This window comes from Danio rerio, chromosome 23 (assembly GCF_049306965.1).
Source record: "Danio rerio strain Tuebingen ecotype United States chromosome 23, GRCz12tu, whole genome shotgun sequence".
Lineage (NCBI taxonomy): Eukaryota > Metazoa > Chordata > Actinopteri > Cypriniformes > Danionidae > Danio > Danio rerio.
In genome coordinates, this window is record NC_133198.1 from 11,941,637 (window position 1) to 11,958,478 (window position 16,842).

The following is a 16,842-nucleotide window of genomic DNA, read 5'->3' on the forward strand; positions in this document are numbered from 1 at the left end:
CTGCTCATAAAAAACATGATAGGGCACTTTAATAACATGATACAACTGCAAGTTTTCCCTTTAATTTTTTAACAGTATATTTCATTTTATGAATTTTATTTCATGAATATTTCATAAAATGTTTTGCAAACATTAAATATTTTTGAAAAGAAAAACATTAATTGATTGAAATTTCTAGAAATCAAAGAATATTTAGAACATATTTAAGATTTCCCTTAAAGTGAGCAGTGTAACTAATTTCAATAATAAGAATTGTTCACAAGTGATTTCTGAAGAAATTGTGCTTAAAACTTTTCTTTCCATCACAGGAATAAATTATATTTTAAAGATTCTTACAACATGAAACAACCATTGTTAAATGATAATAATATTTTAAAATAATCTTACGCTTTCTACTACATTTTTAATTAAATCAATGAGCATGATAGTTGTTTTTCATAAACACTACCTATTATTCAGGATAAAGTTATGAGAAAGTGTCCATTTTCATTACCAAATGTAACAAAACTCTTAGAATAGTCAAACAGTTATCTATAGCTTGCCTCCATTGAAGGACATCAATATTAAAGAATAGCGGTGAAAATAAACATTAAATATACAATATACCTAACAATTTATGTACTAAAACTTGCAGTTTAACCAACCCATTCAAAATCTGATCTTATGCAACAGCACCTGAGAATAGCCCTGAACCTCCTCTTTTACTCGTTGGTAATGCCTCCAGATCAAGGACTCGAGTTTAAATAGGTTTTTCTAATGCATGTAAGGCAGTGCATCCTAGAATTCTCATTAGCATACACTTTAGATGAATCCATAGAGGAATTAGGCGGAATGGCATTGTGAGCAGCACTGAACTCTCGAGTCTGAAGCTGCCGTAAAGAAAATCATTAGTGACCATCACTGTCCATCAGCCCTGTGCGAACATCCACCCACAATCTCTAGCTCTGGAGGAGAGGGACAGGGGCTCTCATTAAACATCGCTTTCCTGGCTTCTTCTGTAATGACCATGTGGGGAAAAAAAAGAAAATGTTGCTTTCATTTCTTTATGGCCAATTCTGCTTTCATAATGTAGTGCTTGTTGGAAATCTGCTGACTCTATGCTCTCACTATGCAAATATGATTGTTGCGTTTTAAAGTTTCTAGCTTTTCTCATGACTGTATAAATAAATAGAATTTTACATCACATTTTTATGACCATATGTCTGGTTTTTGAAATGTACAATTGTAAATCCTTACTGTGCGTTCACACCAAAGGCGGTGAGAGCATCAAAGGTCACTCTGGCCACCCTGGCGACATCGCTGTCTGTCTTCAGCTCCGGCGGAGAGAGCGTCAAAATTTGCTATATTGATTCGTATTTAAAGGGGCTGTTGCAGCATATTATATCAGTTACATTACCGCATCAAACATGCTTTCTTTCGTGAAAATGTTGTACACTTATTATTAAATTAATTTAACTACGGAAGATCAAGTTGCATGTGGTGTGGCTTTGCTCCACCTAATTATCCAATATGTGTCCATATGTCTGAAATATTCTGAAGCAGCAATACTGTTTTTCATTGTCGCATGAGATTCCCACTTTTTTAAAGAAGAAAAAAATTTTTTATAATATTAATGCACATCAGTAACTCGCCAATATATTCTTCAGTAACAAAACATTGCAAATAATTGGAAATCCGATGACCGCAATAATAATCAAACCCTTGGGAACAACTGTGGTCGAAACCAAAGTTCAGATTGACTGTGTTCTCTGGACTACTCTCAAGCGGTGGACTTCTACATTCCGAATGTTTGCTGCCAAACTGCGTCATAGCTCATTACCATAAAGTTGACTTGATTTCAACTCTCCACGACGTCCACACTGGCGAAGATGCAACGCGCTGCTCCTCGCCATTTATTGGCGCCGGCTCCCATTGAATTGAATGACTTCCGGCTACTTTGATGCGCTAGCCGCTTGCGGTCTGAATGTACAGTTAGACATATACAAGTTGAACAAAACATTGTTTAACCAAAAGAGCTCAAAGTGGGTAAAAACAAGGTAAAAGGGAATGGTTACTTGATCATTTAGCCACACATTTTGTTGGTGAACTCTTGCCCTTGGGTTTATAAGTGTCACGGTCACCAGCGAACCAACCTGTGCAGATTGCTGTTAAACACAGATTACAAAGAACTACAAATTCACCATTATATGGACTAGAATACCAGTCATGCATCACACACACTCACTCACACTGGTTTCTGATCCTGACTGTTTGACTGCAAACACACAGCTGAAGCTGCTCATGGACTGATTTCAGGATTATATACACAGCACGCAGACTTTGCTGAGTCTTGTTATACTGTTGTTAACATTACAATGCGTTTGCCTTGTCTTGCCTATACAGTTGAAGTCAGAATTATTAGCACCCTTTATTTTTTTTTAAATCTTTTCTAAATGATGTTTAACAGAGCAAGGAAATTTTTACAGTATGTCTGATAATATTTTTTTCTTCTGAAGAAAGTCTTATTTGTTTTATTTCGGCTAGAATAAAAGCAGTTTTAAATATTTAAAAAACACTTTAAACTAAATTATTAGCCCCTCTAAGCTATATGTTTTTGAAAGTCTACTGAACAAACCATAATTATACAATAATTTGCCTAATTATCCTAGCCTGCCTAGTTAACCTAATTAACCTAGTTAAGCCTTTACATTGCCCTTTAACCTGTCTACTAGTATCTTGAAAAATATCTAGTGAAATATTATTCACTGTCATCATGGCAAAGATAAAAGAAATCAGTTATTAGAAATTAGTTATTAAAACTATCATGTTTAGAAATGTGTCCGAAAAAACAAGCAGGGGGGGACTAATAATTCAGGGGTCTAATTCTGACCTCAACTGTATGTGCAAGGACGTTTTCACAGAACCACATATTTAAACAGTAGTTTACACAATTAAAAAACAAATTTCTAAAAAAACCACTTGCATTTTGAAACTTTTCAGGCACCTAAAATTAACAGCAAAAGTTCACCAAAAAGTTTTAGTTTGAAATGCTGCCATTAGCATGCAAGATGACATTTTTAGAAAAGAAAAAAACAATTTTTTCCACTTGATCATCCACTTGTTGGCAGTGTAATTTTGGTCTTTCTAGAGTAAAAACTATTGAAGATAATAACACAAGACATAAAAATCGCTTGCCTGCTGCAACTCTTATGTCAGCTCCCTTCCATTTCTAAAAATGACTCCTAAACTCTTGCAAACATTGGCATCTCAATTAAGCAAGCTGTGTTTGCCATGATGGCGGGAGCAGATTTTTTTTCTTCTACTTCAGCAGCGCTGTGATGAAGAGTACTGCATAGTGAAAGGTCACGGTGTAAATGAAGCACATCTTATGCTCTTCTCTTCACTATTTTTCATAGCTTTGGCCCCTGCACTACAATTAATAAAAGCAGCATAAAACAAATTCTCACTTTTTCCTTCTGCTCTTCTAACTGAATAGGAATAACAGGAATATATTTAGTCTAAAATAATTGTTATATATGATGCAGTTAGATGTGTTTACGGGATTTAGCTTGAAATTATGTATTACTGTACACTACCTGACAAAAGTCTTGTCATCGATCCCCGTTGTAAGAGCAACAAATAATAACCTGACTTCTAGTTGATCAATTGGAATAGTGGCAGAAGGTAGATTTTTCAGATGACTCATCTGTTGAGCTGCATCCCAATCATCACAAATGCTGCAGAAGAAATATTGGAACCCACTTGGACCCAAAATTGTCACAAAAGTTTGGTGAAGTAAGAATCATGGTTTGGGGTTACATTCAGTATTGGGGGAAGCAAAATATCTGCAGAGTAGATGGCAACATCCACAGCCTGAGGTATCAAGACATTTGTGCTGCCCATTACATTACAAACAACAGAGGAGGGCAAATTCTTCAGCAGGATAGCGCTCCTTCTCGTACTTTAGCCTCCACATCAAAGTTTCGGAAGGCAAAGAAGGTGAAAATCCAGGATGGCTCCAGGATTGGCCAGCCCAGTCACAAGATATGGACATCATTGAGCATGTCTGAGGTTAGATGGAGGAGGAGGCATGGAAAAAGAATCCAATTCCTTGATGAACTCTGAGAGTCCAGCAAAAATACTTTCTTTGTCATTCCAGATGACTTTATTAATAAGTTATTTGAGTCATCGCAGTGATGTATGGATGCAGTCCTCTAAGCTCATGGGAGTCATACACAATATTATTTATTTTTCCACTGCACCATGACTTTATACTCTAAACTGTACATTATTTCTGTTAAATGACATGACTGTCTAAGTAAAGTCAGACCTCACTGTCCTAATTAAATAATTATTAATCAAGGCATGATCATATTTTCTTTTGGTAAAATAAGGGTAATCTAGACGCCTTTGACTTTCATATAAGCCCCTTCTGATGTCAAATGATCAACTAGAAGTCAAGTTATTATTTGTTTTTTCTAAAACTTGGATAGGTGACAAGACTTTTGTTAGGTAGTGTATGTTCAGAAATCGAATGTTAATTAATTAATGCACAGAGAAAAATAACCTCAGCATTTGACTATTTTAAACTTAAATTGCAGAAAAACAGAAAGATCAGACTGATGGAAAAATTGGCAACAGAGAGCCAAATACAGAATAAAGAGGAGGGCTTGAAATCAGTCTACTCTGCTTATAAATTCTTAGTTTTACGATTCTTTTATGGTGCTCTTTTGTCATTTTGGAGCCCAGTGATTTTATAATAAAACATGGCAAGGATATCTTTTTTTAAAAAATCACCTTTTCACGGATCTGAAATAAACATAAAGGGGATTAAATAATGACAAAATCTTGCAGAACTGTTTGGCAGAAACCAGCAAAAGAAAATCATGGCCCTAATGTGTATTGTTATGCAGTGTTGAATGTCTTTGAAAGTGAAATTTGAATGTGCTGAAGAAAACATTAAAGAGAGAAACTGTCAGCATAAAGTGAATATTTCAGAAGAAAGAGCAAAAGATCTGAGGGCTTTATTAATTAAATATTTTTACTGTGAAATATGATTGGCCTTTAAAAGTTTTATTTACTAAGAAAACACATCAAATACCCAATAATCTTTAGTGCAATGCATTCTGTTCATTGACGATTGACTTTCTTTCCTTTTTAGTTTTGCTTTTAAATTGCATTTGGGGATTTTTTTATCTCTGCTTCAACAGTTTTTGGTGTTTAAAAGTTAAAAATAAAGTTAAAACTAATTACAAATACTCAAACTACTATAATTAAGTAGTTTTTTTTTTCTTCTCAGGAATTGTACTTTATGAAGTAGTTTTAAAAATGTGTACTTTTACTTTCCCTTGAGTAAATTTTTAGTGCTGTATCGGTACTTTACTCCACTACTTTCCTTCAACCTGCAGTCACTACTTTATTTTTCTTGTCTATGGGGATGAGAAAATCAATCCTGTGATTCCTGTGCAATCAGATCGCACTTAGAAGGTAAATCGCATGATAATAAACTACCTCAAGACATGGGTGATTTAAAATAGCATTAAACTGTTTGGATGCGTTAAAACTGTCCTAGAAGATGTCCAAAATCTTCACACGCACTCACCCAGAGACTGTTTAGATGCATGTCACTTATGAGAAGATGGCCGATGTTTACTGTATGACATGCTGTATTACCAAATATCAACGGCTAATTTTATAGCTTGATGTTGTGTGGACATTACCACTATGACGTCTGTCGGACGTTGGATTTTGGTTGCCATATCTGATGAATAAATTCCAGTATTAGATGTCAATATGATGCTGGTTCAAGATGTTGGTGCGACGTTGAATTTTGGTCACTTTCTAACAACCTAAAATCAACAAAATATTAAAGTAATTTGATGACATTATTGGATGTCAAAATAACATTGTGCTTAGACACTGACTAAAGTTTGAATTTTGGTCACTTGACATCACGACCTAAATCCCACCTAGTATTAATACCTTATGGTGTTGTGTGCCTGCTGGGCAAAAACCAAATGCACTACAGAATGTTACGTTTACACATACATGCACAGCTTTTTACAGTGAAACACTCGCTACTCTTGAGTACTTTTGAAATATCTACTTTTTAATCATACTTTGAGTAATATTCACAACAGATACTTTTTCTCTAATTGCACTACATTTTTGGGGAACTATTGATACTTTTACTTGGCTTTTTTTTGAGTATGATTTTTCAGTACTTTTCCTCTTTTCAGTACTTTTTTACCACTGCTTTAATTATTAATATTATTATTTTAGTTTGAAACCGTATATATTCTGGGTTGATCATGTACAAAATCCAGCTGCTAGTATTTTACATATTTTTGTCTGAGTATATATTTTTGGTAAGACTTTATTATAAGGACTCATTTTTACTCTTAACTTGATATTGACTGTTTATTAGCACTTAAAAAGTCTATATTCTGCATGAGCTTATACATCCTGCGCAATACCTACACTGAAAAAAAATATTCAAAGATGATTGCTGGGATTTACTAATTTTTTTTTTTTTTTTACGTTAAGTGGTTGTAAACAATTTAATTGTGTTGAATTTAAACAAACAAAATAAGTTGAACATTATTCAATTTAATTTGTTTGTTTAAATTCAACACAAATAAATTGTTTGCAACAGTTCTGCATGCAACACTTTTTTCAGTGTAAACCCAGGGATCACCAAACTTGTTCCTGGAGGGCTGGTGTCCTGCAGATTTTAGCTCCAACCCTAATCAAACACACCTGAACAAGCTAATTAAGATCTTACTAGGTATACTTAAAACACCCAGACAGGTGTGTTGAGGGAAGTTGGAGCTACACTCTGCAGGGACACCGGCCCTCCAGGACCAAGATTGATGACCCCTGCCTAAACCCATTACTACCTAAATAAGTGAAGTTTATTCATAAACTAATTTCGAGAGGATCACATGCTTATGATTTATCCAACCGGTCTCGCATTTGCTAATCACTATCTTCCAATCATATGAGCTAAGCTACTATAAATAGCCACAGTTTTCAGTTCACTTTATCTTCGTTTGGAAGAAACCCCCCCTCCTCTCCTTTTCTCCTCCTTTACCTCTGATTGGGCGGCACGGCGGCCCAGTGGTTAGCACTGTGAGCCCCACAGCAAGAACACTGCCAGCCCTGGTTCCACAGGACCGGTGGGTGTTTCTGTGAGGAGTTTGTATGTTCTCCCCGTGTCCGCGTGGGTTTTCCCCGGGTTCTCCGGTTTCCTCCCACCATCCAAAGACATTCAAGATCCACCGAGCTCAGGCTCCCCTCTTGCTCTGCCAACGGGAGGAAGCCCTGGGCTCGAGGAGCCCTTGAGCTCGGGGCTCTCTCCCGGGACAGCATGCCAATCAAGCTTTTATAAATCGTCAGCTAAGTGTCTCTCTTGAACTTGAACTCTCTTGTCTTGAACTCTTGAACTATCAATAAGCAACAAATTGGGAGTTTATTGAGCTAAAACTAAAGTTTTGTTAATATTGAGAATTGTTCTTTAAAATGTACAAAACTGGTGACAATTGTGTCTAATGGAATATGTAGTTTCTTTTTTGGTGATCACAATTTTATTGATTACACATGTGAGTGGATGTTGATTCTCAACAGGCTCAACAGCTGCTTCAATACCTTCAAAGCTACAATCTAAATATCCCGTTTTTTTATATTTATTTTTTTTATATGGAGTATTATGGATATTTTATTTTATGGATTTAGCCCTTAATGGCGTTAATAAATTTGTTCTCTGAAGAAAAAAAACAACAACAACATACACAGGCGCAATTAAAGCCTCCATTTGTTAAACTAATTTGAATGACAACAACTGTCTAATTTAAATAAAGACAACAGTCAAACAGTATAGATTCTGTATTAGGAAATAGGAACTCATTGAAATTAAATAAATAAATCTCAATGCATTAAGCATTTAACTGTTTTAGTACTAATTGTACAAATGTTGATAAAAAGCACATGATTGTTAAAAAAACAACCAACAACGGTTAACACAGGAGCAAACAGATGTATACAGGCAATCCAGAATTGTAAGCAGGTCGGATTGACAAAGGCAGGAAGCAGACTACACTGTAAAAAATTGCTGTTAAAAAACGGTCAGATTCTACGATAAAATAATGTTTTTTCACTAAAACAGTAATATTCTGTTAAAAACAGTGCTTTCTGGGTAACATTTTTGTTTTCGAGAAAGTAACCAACTGCAGAAAACTGTGAGCTAACAGAGTTCAGATTCGATGTTTTGAAGTCTGTGTTTGAAATCACGCTTTGTGTCCTTGTTCACTATTTCATACACTAGTTAACTAATATAGTTCACCTGACAGTTTTAATGAACACTAATGAGTGAATTCAGACACTGATGAACACCTGCTGCTAATAATTACAATTACTGAAGAAAATAAACAAGAAACACAAACAGTGACTTGAGTTACAACATTAAATAAAATAAAATAAAATAAAACACCTTCAGTCTCAGCAGAGGATCATTAAACAACTCCACAAACAACAGCAGACACACTTATTACTGACTGATTTGACGTCCATACAATTCTCATTGAGATCCAACAGAAATTAAGGTGTTTTTTGTGTCACCGTAATGGAGTGAGGGGCTGATTTAGTTGGGTTCTTCACCCTTGAACTCATTTAAGAAGACTTTCCAACTGCTGTAATACAGAGTTTACAAAACGTTTTTACTATAGCAATAAAGTTGGGAAATCAATAAATAGAGAAGTCTATTTATCTGAAATTAGTTCTGATAAATGTTTTGGTATAAATCTGGATGAAGAGCCTCATGCAATAGATTTTATGCTTAGTTGCAGGTATTAATTTAATGAGAAGTGGAAACAGAAAAGATACCTCTGAAATTACTTAACAGTTAAGAAATAACATACAAAAACAGTTCAGTTATGACAAATACACACCCAGACCTCATGAATCTGACCTTGTATCTCAACAATGGTAACATCTCAAATGTTTCATGCTGCAATGCATGCTGGGAGTGGCACTGTACAAATATCCCAGCATGCATTGCGGTATAAATAAATGTTGTATAATGGTCTAACGGTTTTCTTTATTTGTGTTTGATTCTGCTGTTGTTTATGTTTAGACTTTCAGTTGCCTGTTTGTGAGTTAAACTGTTAATTTTGTTAAATTTATTGTCACCATTATTGAGGTTCATATTATGATTATTGATGTCTCTTTGAGTGCGATTTACACCATAGAGCAGTGTTATTATCCGAGATATTCTTAAAAACTTCCAGAAATCATTGCAATATATATACATATAATGTAAAACAATAGATTTAACATTGAATAGGAGCAGTACATTTTATAATACTAAATGAGAACAGACTCTGCCATTTAATAGCAACATGAACATCACCAGATCTTATTTAGGTTTTTGGCTGGCTTGCCTCAACAAAGGAGCTTTTTAAACAAAGTTCTTAACAATTGCAGCAGCCAAGATAAATAAATGTTAAAAATGACAGGGCTAAGAGCCCAACTAAAGCAAACTCTGTTCCCCATGATGGTGACGTAAAACTTTAACTTTTTCTCAAGAAGAACTTTAGTAGATGTTATACAAAAATACATGTATTAAGTAATAAGCGTAGCTGGTGATGATGTTTGTAGAGTTGTTTAATCATCTGCTGATCATTTAAATGATTTAATCATTTGTTGTTCTTCAGGTTATTTCATTATAAAGCTGTGACTAAAGTTTTGTATGTTCTGTTCTTGTTTTTTCCCTTCAGTATTTCTTCATTTGTTCATTGTTAATCCTCAATTATCATTTAATTAGTCAGTTAATTAATGAATTTACTTCAGCTTTGCTCCATGTTTCTTGAACACTCAGTAGTGTGGACACTTCAATTAAAACTGAAGTATAGGCTCTGGGGTTTAAAGGGTTAAAGGTGTGAGAGGTAAAAACGCAGTGTAAAAATGTATTTTAACAGTAATATACTGTTAATTTACACAACGGAAGTAGACTGTAAAAAAACAGTATATTGCTGGCAACCACAGCTGCCAGTAGATTACTGTTAAATCAAGGAAAAACAGTATTTTACTGTAAAACCTGAAGCTAATTTCTTCTGTGTGTCACCGTTGTGGAGGAGAGTAGAGCTAGTGTATGAGTTAAAGATGAACAATGAACTGCTGATGTTATTCTGCATGTTTCTCTATTTAAAGATAGCGGCTGTTTAGTGGCTGATGCAGTCAGAATCTCTCTGGTGATTCCAGATTTACATGTATGTGTGCTGTTGTAAAAAATAAGACATTAGAGTTAAACCGAACTTTTCTAATTAACTAAAATAAGTTATCATTATAAGTATGCTTCTAAGCATATATAGCACATTACTTCATAAACTCATTCAGCAGTTGACCAAGTTGAGGCAGTTGCTTTCAGTGAGCAAAATGAGTTCACTTGAGTATTGTGTAAATCAATGTAGTCCATGTATTTTTACAGCAACATACTGTAAAATAACAGTACATTGCTGGCAACTGCAGCTGCCAGTATTTTACTGTTTTTTAACGGGACAATTTTTAACAGTGTACATAAACAAACAAACAAGGTGAGGGTCAAAAAACACAGCAAACCAAAGCAAGGAAAACGCATCGTAATGTTCACTAACCATATAACAAGACTCAGCAATGAGGGTGTCAGAGTGAGCTGTATATATGTGTGTTATCAGTCCATGAGCAGCTTCAGCTGTGAGAGTCTAATGACTGGAGACTTGGAGCAGGTGTGTGTGTGTGTGTGTGTGTGTGTGTGTGTGTGTGTGTGTGTGTGTGTGTGTGTGTGTGTGTGTGTGTGTGTGTGTGTGTGTGTGTGTGTGTGTGTGTGTGTGTGTGTGTTGCATGACGGGATCTTGTAGTACATATACCAGAAGATTTGTAGTTCATTAACGAACTGAGTGTTTACAAGCAACCTGCACTGGCTAGATCACTAATGATCATGACACTTTGCCTTTTTTGTGGTAAGCTTCGCAAAATAATCTGCATACGAGGTATTATATAAATACATCAAATAAAAAAGAAAGTAACAAGCCTGGTTTAAATGTGTAATGAGTAGAAAGTACATATATTTGTGTAAAAATGTAAGCAGTGAAAATAAAAAGTTGTCAGAAAAATAAATAGTGGAGTACAGTACTGATACTAGACAAATTAAGCACAGTAATGAAGTATTATACTTTTTACTGCCCATCTCTGCAAAAATGAGACATACATAAAAAGTCTAGCATTTAATTGCAGTTTGTTTTATGATAGAATGTGAATTTATGTAATGTGTGAATCTAAAACCTCGTAATGTTCTGTATAATTGTTTAATGATGTATTTTTGTTTACATCCTATTGCCTATTGATCTGCATGACTAAAGTTTATCGATCTTCAGTGTAATGTAATTGTAACAACTATTGAATGGATGAATGGTGTTGTGAGGCTTTGATCATGTTGCTTTGTTGTCTAGAGTCTCTGTGCTGGATAATGGCAGTCTCCGGATTTCCAACATCACCAAACTAGATGCCGGTCTTTACACTTGCGTGGCCAGAAACCAGTTTGGAGTGGCAAGCAGTGCAGGCACACTCGTGGTGAAAGGTATGATCAATTTTTTTTATATGTAAGGTTATAAAATATTTTTTTTCCAGTTAATGTTGTTTCAATTTAATTATTTTAAAAATCGTAAAAAAATGTATCAGAGTATCCATTTTTTTTTTTTATTGAAAACCTCATCTGTTTTCAAAATTGGTAATAAAAATGTTTCTTTAATCTGTGTATTAAAATGAATTCTGAAAGATAATTTAACACTTGGCAGTGCAGTGGCGCAGTAGGTAGTTCTGTCGCCTTACAACAAGAAGGTCGCTGGTTCAAGCCTCGGCTCAGTTGGCGTTTCTGTGAGGAGTTTGCATGTTCTCCCTGCGTTCGCGTGGGTTTCCTCTGGGTGTTCCGGTTTCCCCCACAGTCTGTAGTGTGTGTGTGTGTGTGTGTGTGTGTGTGTGTGTGTGTGTGTGTGTGTGTGTGTGAATGAGTATGTGTGGATGTTACCAGAGATGGGTTGCGGCTGGAAGGACATCTGCTGTGTTAAAACGTGCTGGATAAGTTGGAGGTTCATTCCGCTGTGGTGACCCCAGATTAATAAAGGGACTAAGTCGACAAGAAAATGCATAAATAAATTTAACACTGAAGAGGGCTGAAAGTTCAGTGTTGAATCCCAGGAATAAAATCAATTAGAATAAAAGTACTTTAACATTTACTTTTAAAAGTAATAAAATTTAAATAAACTTTTAAAATAAAAGAAAAAGTGTAATCTTTAAGTCTTGTCTTTTGACATCTCATTCAAATATATAGGCTTTACCGTGTATTTAAATAAAAAACAATTCAACAATATCTAAATAATATTGTCAATAATGTGTCATATTTCATTTAAAGATACAATCTTGTTGAATACGTAAGAAAAATCTTTTAGACTCAAAAACCTTTGAATTGTACTACAGTATATTTAATACCATAATTTTTTGCATCATACAGTATGTTTGGGTGCATGGTAGCGCAATAGGTAGCACGATTGCCTCACAGCAAGTAGATCGCTGGTTTGAGACCCGGCTGGGTCAGTTGGCATGTATGTGTGGAGTTTGCATGTTCTCCCCGTGTTTGCTTCCAATGACATGCGGTATAGGTGAATTTAAATTGGCCGTAGTCTATGAGTGTGAATGAGCATGCATATCTTTCCACGTACTGGGTTGCAGCATGGAAGGGCATCTGCTGCATAAAAGTAAGTTGGTGGTTCATTCTGCTGTGGTGACCCTTGATGAAAAAAGGGACTAACTTTAAGGAAATTTAATAAATGAGTATAATCTTTATACAGTTATTAACACTATTAGAGTAAATCCCAAGCTTCTCATCTCGAGTTAAACAGTTCTCCCTGTAGGCAGAGTACACACACTGCAGAGGACCCCCAAACCACCAAAAATATTTTGACATGCACTGTGGAAGACATTTTTTTTTTTTTTTTTCATTACTTCCTTCATTCAGTGATTTCATAAAGATCACTGTGAAATTGTTAAAAAAATGTCTGTATTCTGTTCCTTCCATGAAGGAATGCCATGTCATGCTCCGTGACTATTTCTATCTACGTAACTAACCCCTAAATCAGGAGTGCCCAAACGTTTTCTTATGAAGGGCCAAAAATTCAACTTCATTGAGGCTAGAGGGCTGAAGTTAAATATAGTTGTCTTGGGTAATTTTCTGATTTATTTAACATTTTTAACTACATCGTCACCTTGGAATTATAAGGTTTAATCTGCGTTCTGAATGATTTTGAGATATTGAGCTTCAAAGTTCGTGCATTCTATTTAGTAAACAGTATGTGTGTAACATTTGTTTTTTTTTAAATAAAAAGTCTTAAAATGTGAACAACTTATAAGAAACATCCCATAATGTAAATAACTCAAATAATAAATAATTAATAATCAATTTTGACAAAAATGTCAAATAAAACTTTATAATTTTAAGGTGACTATATTTAAAACTTTGCATTATATGAACTAATACAACATACATTTTTTTTTTTTTTTTACATTTTTATAATAAACCTATTACCGTAAAAAAATAAATACCACACCATGTGGATTTTTTTAACTAGCATCTGTGTCTTGGAGGCTGATACTGTCCTATGGAGGTCAAATTCTTCAGCCTCATGAAATGAGGCAGCTCAGTCATAATCGTAATAAAATTGAGAACTATTTCTTGTGAAATGTAAACCTTCCTTTGATCCTTACATCTTTTTGGGGATAAGTGGTGAAGAGTTTTAGGATCTGTAGAATGTTCAATCTCTAAATCTAACCTAAATCTAACTGGTTAAACTGGCAGTGTGCGAGGTTACACAGACTTAAACAAAGGCAGGTATTCAGACATGGAAAGCACATTTTCAAACGAGAATAGTTGTAGCATTAATTTATTCATTTTCTTTTCGTTTTAGTCCCTTTATTTATATGGGGTCGCCACAGCGGAATGAACCGCCAACTTATCCAGCATATGTTTTATGCAACGGATGCCCTTTCAGCTGCAACCCATCCCTGGGAATCATTTATTCACACTTATTCACATTCATACACTACGGACAATTTCAGCCTACCTAATTTACCTTTACTGCATGTCTTCGGACTTTTGAGGGAAACCATAGCACCCAGAGGAAACCCATGCAAACACGGGGAGAACATGCAAACTCCCCACAGAAATGCCAACTTACCCAGCCGAGGCTCGAAACAGCCATTTTCTTGCTGTGAGGCGACAGCACTACCTACTGCGCCACCGCGTTGCCTAGTTGTAACATTGCTTTTCAGATTAACATGTATGTTAACTGTATGTTTTCTGAAATATCAGTAATGGTATTCTTAGGCTTTAGAAGAGTCATAACACTTACACAAGAGTTAGCCTAACTGGCTAGGTAAGTAATCAAATGCTTATAATTATAGATCTCTGCAATCAGTCTTTAAGTTAGACATCTGTTATTTAATGCTAAATAAACAACAAGTGAGAGAAGCATGAATGAGAAGCATTGAACATTGCTAAATAATAATATTTAATGTGAAGAAAAATATTATATTATTTGATTTGATGAAAAGATATATTAGACTATTATTTAAATTTTTTTCTTTTTACAATTTTACCATTTGTATTGTCCTTTTTAAAACTTTTTCCTCTTTATTGTTTGTCAATTCTAAAACTACTTAAGTTATTTAATTTTTTTTCTTCTGTTGTTTCTGCCCCAATTGTTATATGATTAAGACAGGAAGTGAAGAGTAAGTGGAAGAGAAAGAGGGTGGTTTTGGTGTCATTTGGGGATTTATTTACTAACGCACCAATGGTGGCCCCCTGAGTTTTGTTTTGGGCCCCTAGAAGTCTGTAATCAGCTCTGATCTCCACACTCTCTAGATGAACTATGCTTGTGGTTAATGAGGAATTGATTTATTCACCGAGCGTTGGAGATGCATGATATGTTTGGGAATGTGTGTGCTGTGTTTCATTAGAGCTTAAATCCATGTAAAACAGCCTTTTTTTGCAACTCTGTGAATTCATCACCCGCTTGACAGGCTCCTGTGAACAATGCCAGCTTGCTATTAGTACAGCAGTTTCTTGTTTTTTGAAGCTGGCTCTCCGCAAACTCTCTGGTTTCCTTTCTCATTTTCGTGTACACATGAGAGCCTGGATCCTCAATGCATGTTCATTTGACATGTTAATTCGCAAACAGTTTAAGTAGAAACTGCTCCAGCAATATTCACGTGTTTGCCGTATTAAAAAGACAGAAGTGTGCCAGACGTTCATAGCACAAAGCGTGATAAAGCATGAATAATTCAACACAAGGGAATCCAGAGATTGCTAATCAGTGCTAACTCATATCCTCTAATAAAGTGGAACCGAATGCTTTTATTAATACACAATATTTTACATTTTTGTCATCTTGACCATTTTCTTTGACTTGCCATAATTCAAATTTATCTGCAGAATATTAAAAGGTGTTATAAAATATTTTCACATGTGTTTTGGCATATTGTGCCCAGATGCAGAAGCTTTATAATGTAGATAGATAGATAGATAGATAGATAGATAGATAGACAGACAGACAGACAGACAGACAGACAGACAGACAGACAGACAGACAGACAGACAGACAGACAACCAGAAACCCAGACAGACATACAGATAGATAGATTTATTTATTGATTGATTGATTGATTATTAGTAGTAGTATTATTTATTTTTATGTGTTTATTTATTATTAGTAGTAATAGTAGTATTTGTTTATTTATTTATTAATTATTATTATTTTATTTTTTTATTTAGTTGTAGTAGTGGTATTTATTTATTTTTAGTAGTTGTAGTAGTAGTAGTAGTAGTAGTAGTAATTATATTTATTTGTTTATTTATTTATTCATTTATTTGTTTATTTATTAGTTGTAGTGGTAGAAGTATTTATTTAATAATCTATTTATAGTAGTAGTAGTAGTAGTAGCAGTAGTATTTATTTATTTATTTTTTTAATCATTCTTTCATTCATTTTCTTGTCGGCTTAGTCCCTTTATTAATCCGGGATCGCCACAGCGGAATGAACCGCCAACTTATCCAGCAAGTTTTTTTACACAGCGGATGCCCTTACAGCCACAACCCATCTCTGGGAAACATCCACACACACATTCACACACACACTCATACACCACAGACAATTTAGCTTACCCAATTCACCTGTACCACATGTCTTTGGACTGTGGGGGAAACCGGAGTACCCGGAGGAAACCCACGCGAACGCAGGGAGAACATGCAAACTCCACACAGAAATGGCAACTGAGCCGAGGATCAAACCAGCGACCCAGCGACCTTCTTGCTGTGAGGTGAACATTCTACCCACTGCGCCACTTCATAGCCTTTTTTAACTTAATATATATATTTTTTTTTTTGTATTGAATTTTACAAGGGGCCATAACATGTTTTGGACACTTTAGTTAACCAATTTGTTTATAAAGTATAAAGAAACATCAGGGAAGTATATTCTAGGTCTGATTCTAGTGGGAAAGTTATCATATTGCATTGTTCGTATATATCTTAACATGTACATTGTGGTAAGAGCAAGGATTTCAAATATTGGGGGGGGGAGACAATTTAGCCATTTCAGATTTCTTGAGGTACTTGGTGTTTATAGTGGAAACAGTTGTACTTTTACAAGGCGCAATTTCTTTCTATTGATGAAAAACTAAGAGCATAGTGACATCTAGTGGTGCTAGAATTGTGCTACAACAGCACTGATTAACACGTTACCTCTTGATCTACTGATTATTTTCAAAAATGTTACCGGC

General features: G+C 35.0%; 1 protein-coding gene across 4 annotated transcripts in view; it reads left to right on the forward strand.

Moving 5' to 3' along the window:
- The window catches only part of cntn3a.1 (contactin 3a, tandem duplicate 1), a 193,245-nt gene that overhangs the window by 156,212 nt on the left and 20,191 nt on the right, over nt 1-16,842 (forward strand). For all 4 annotated transcript variants that reach the window (XR_012399020.1, XR_012399021.1, XM_692822.10 and 1 more), the window contains exon 12: nt 11,463-11,590. Coding sequence is in view for 2 of the 4 variants with exons in the window: in XM_692822.10 (XP_697914.4) it covers nt 11,463-11,590 (128 nt within the window). In the remaining 2 variants the exon portion in view is untranslated. The remainder of the gene's footprint in view (nt 1-11,462; nt 11,591-16,842) is intronic.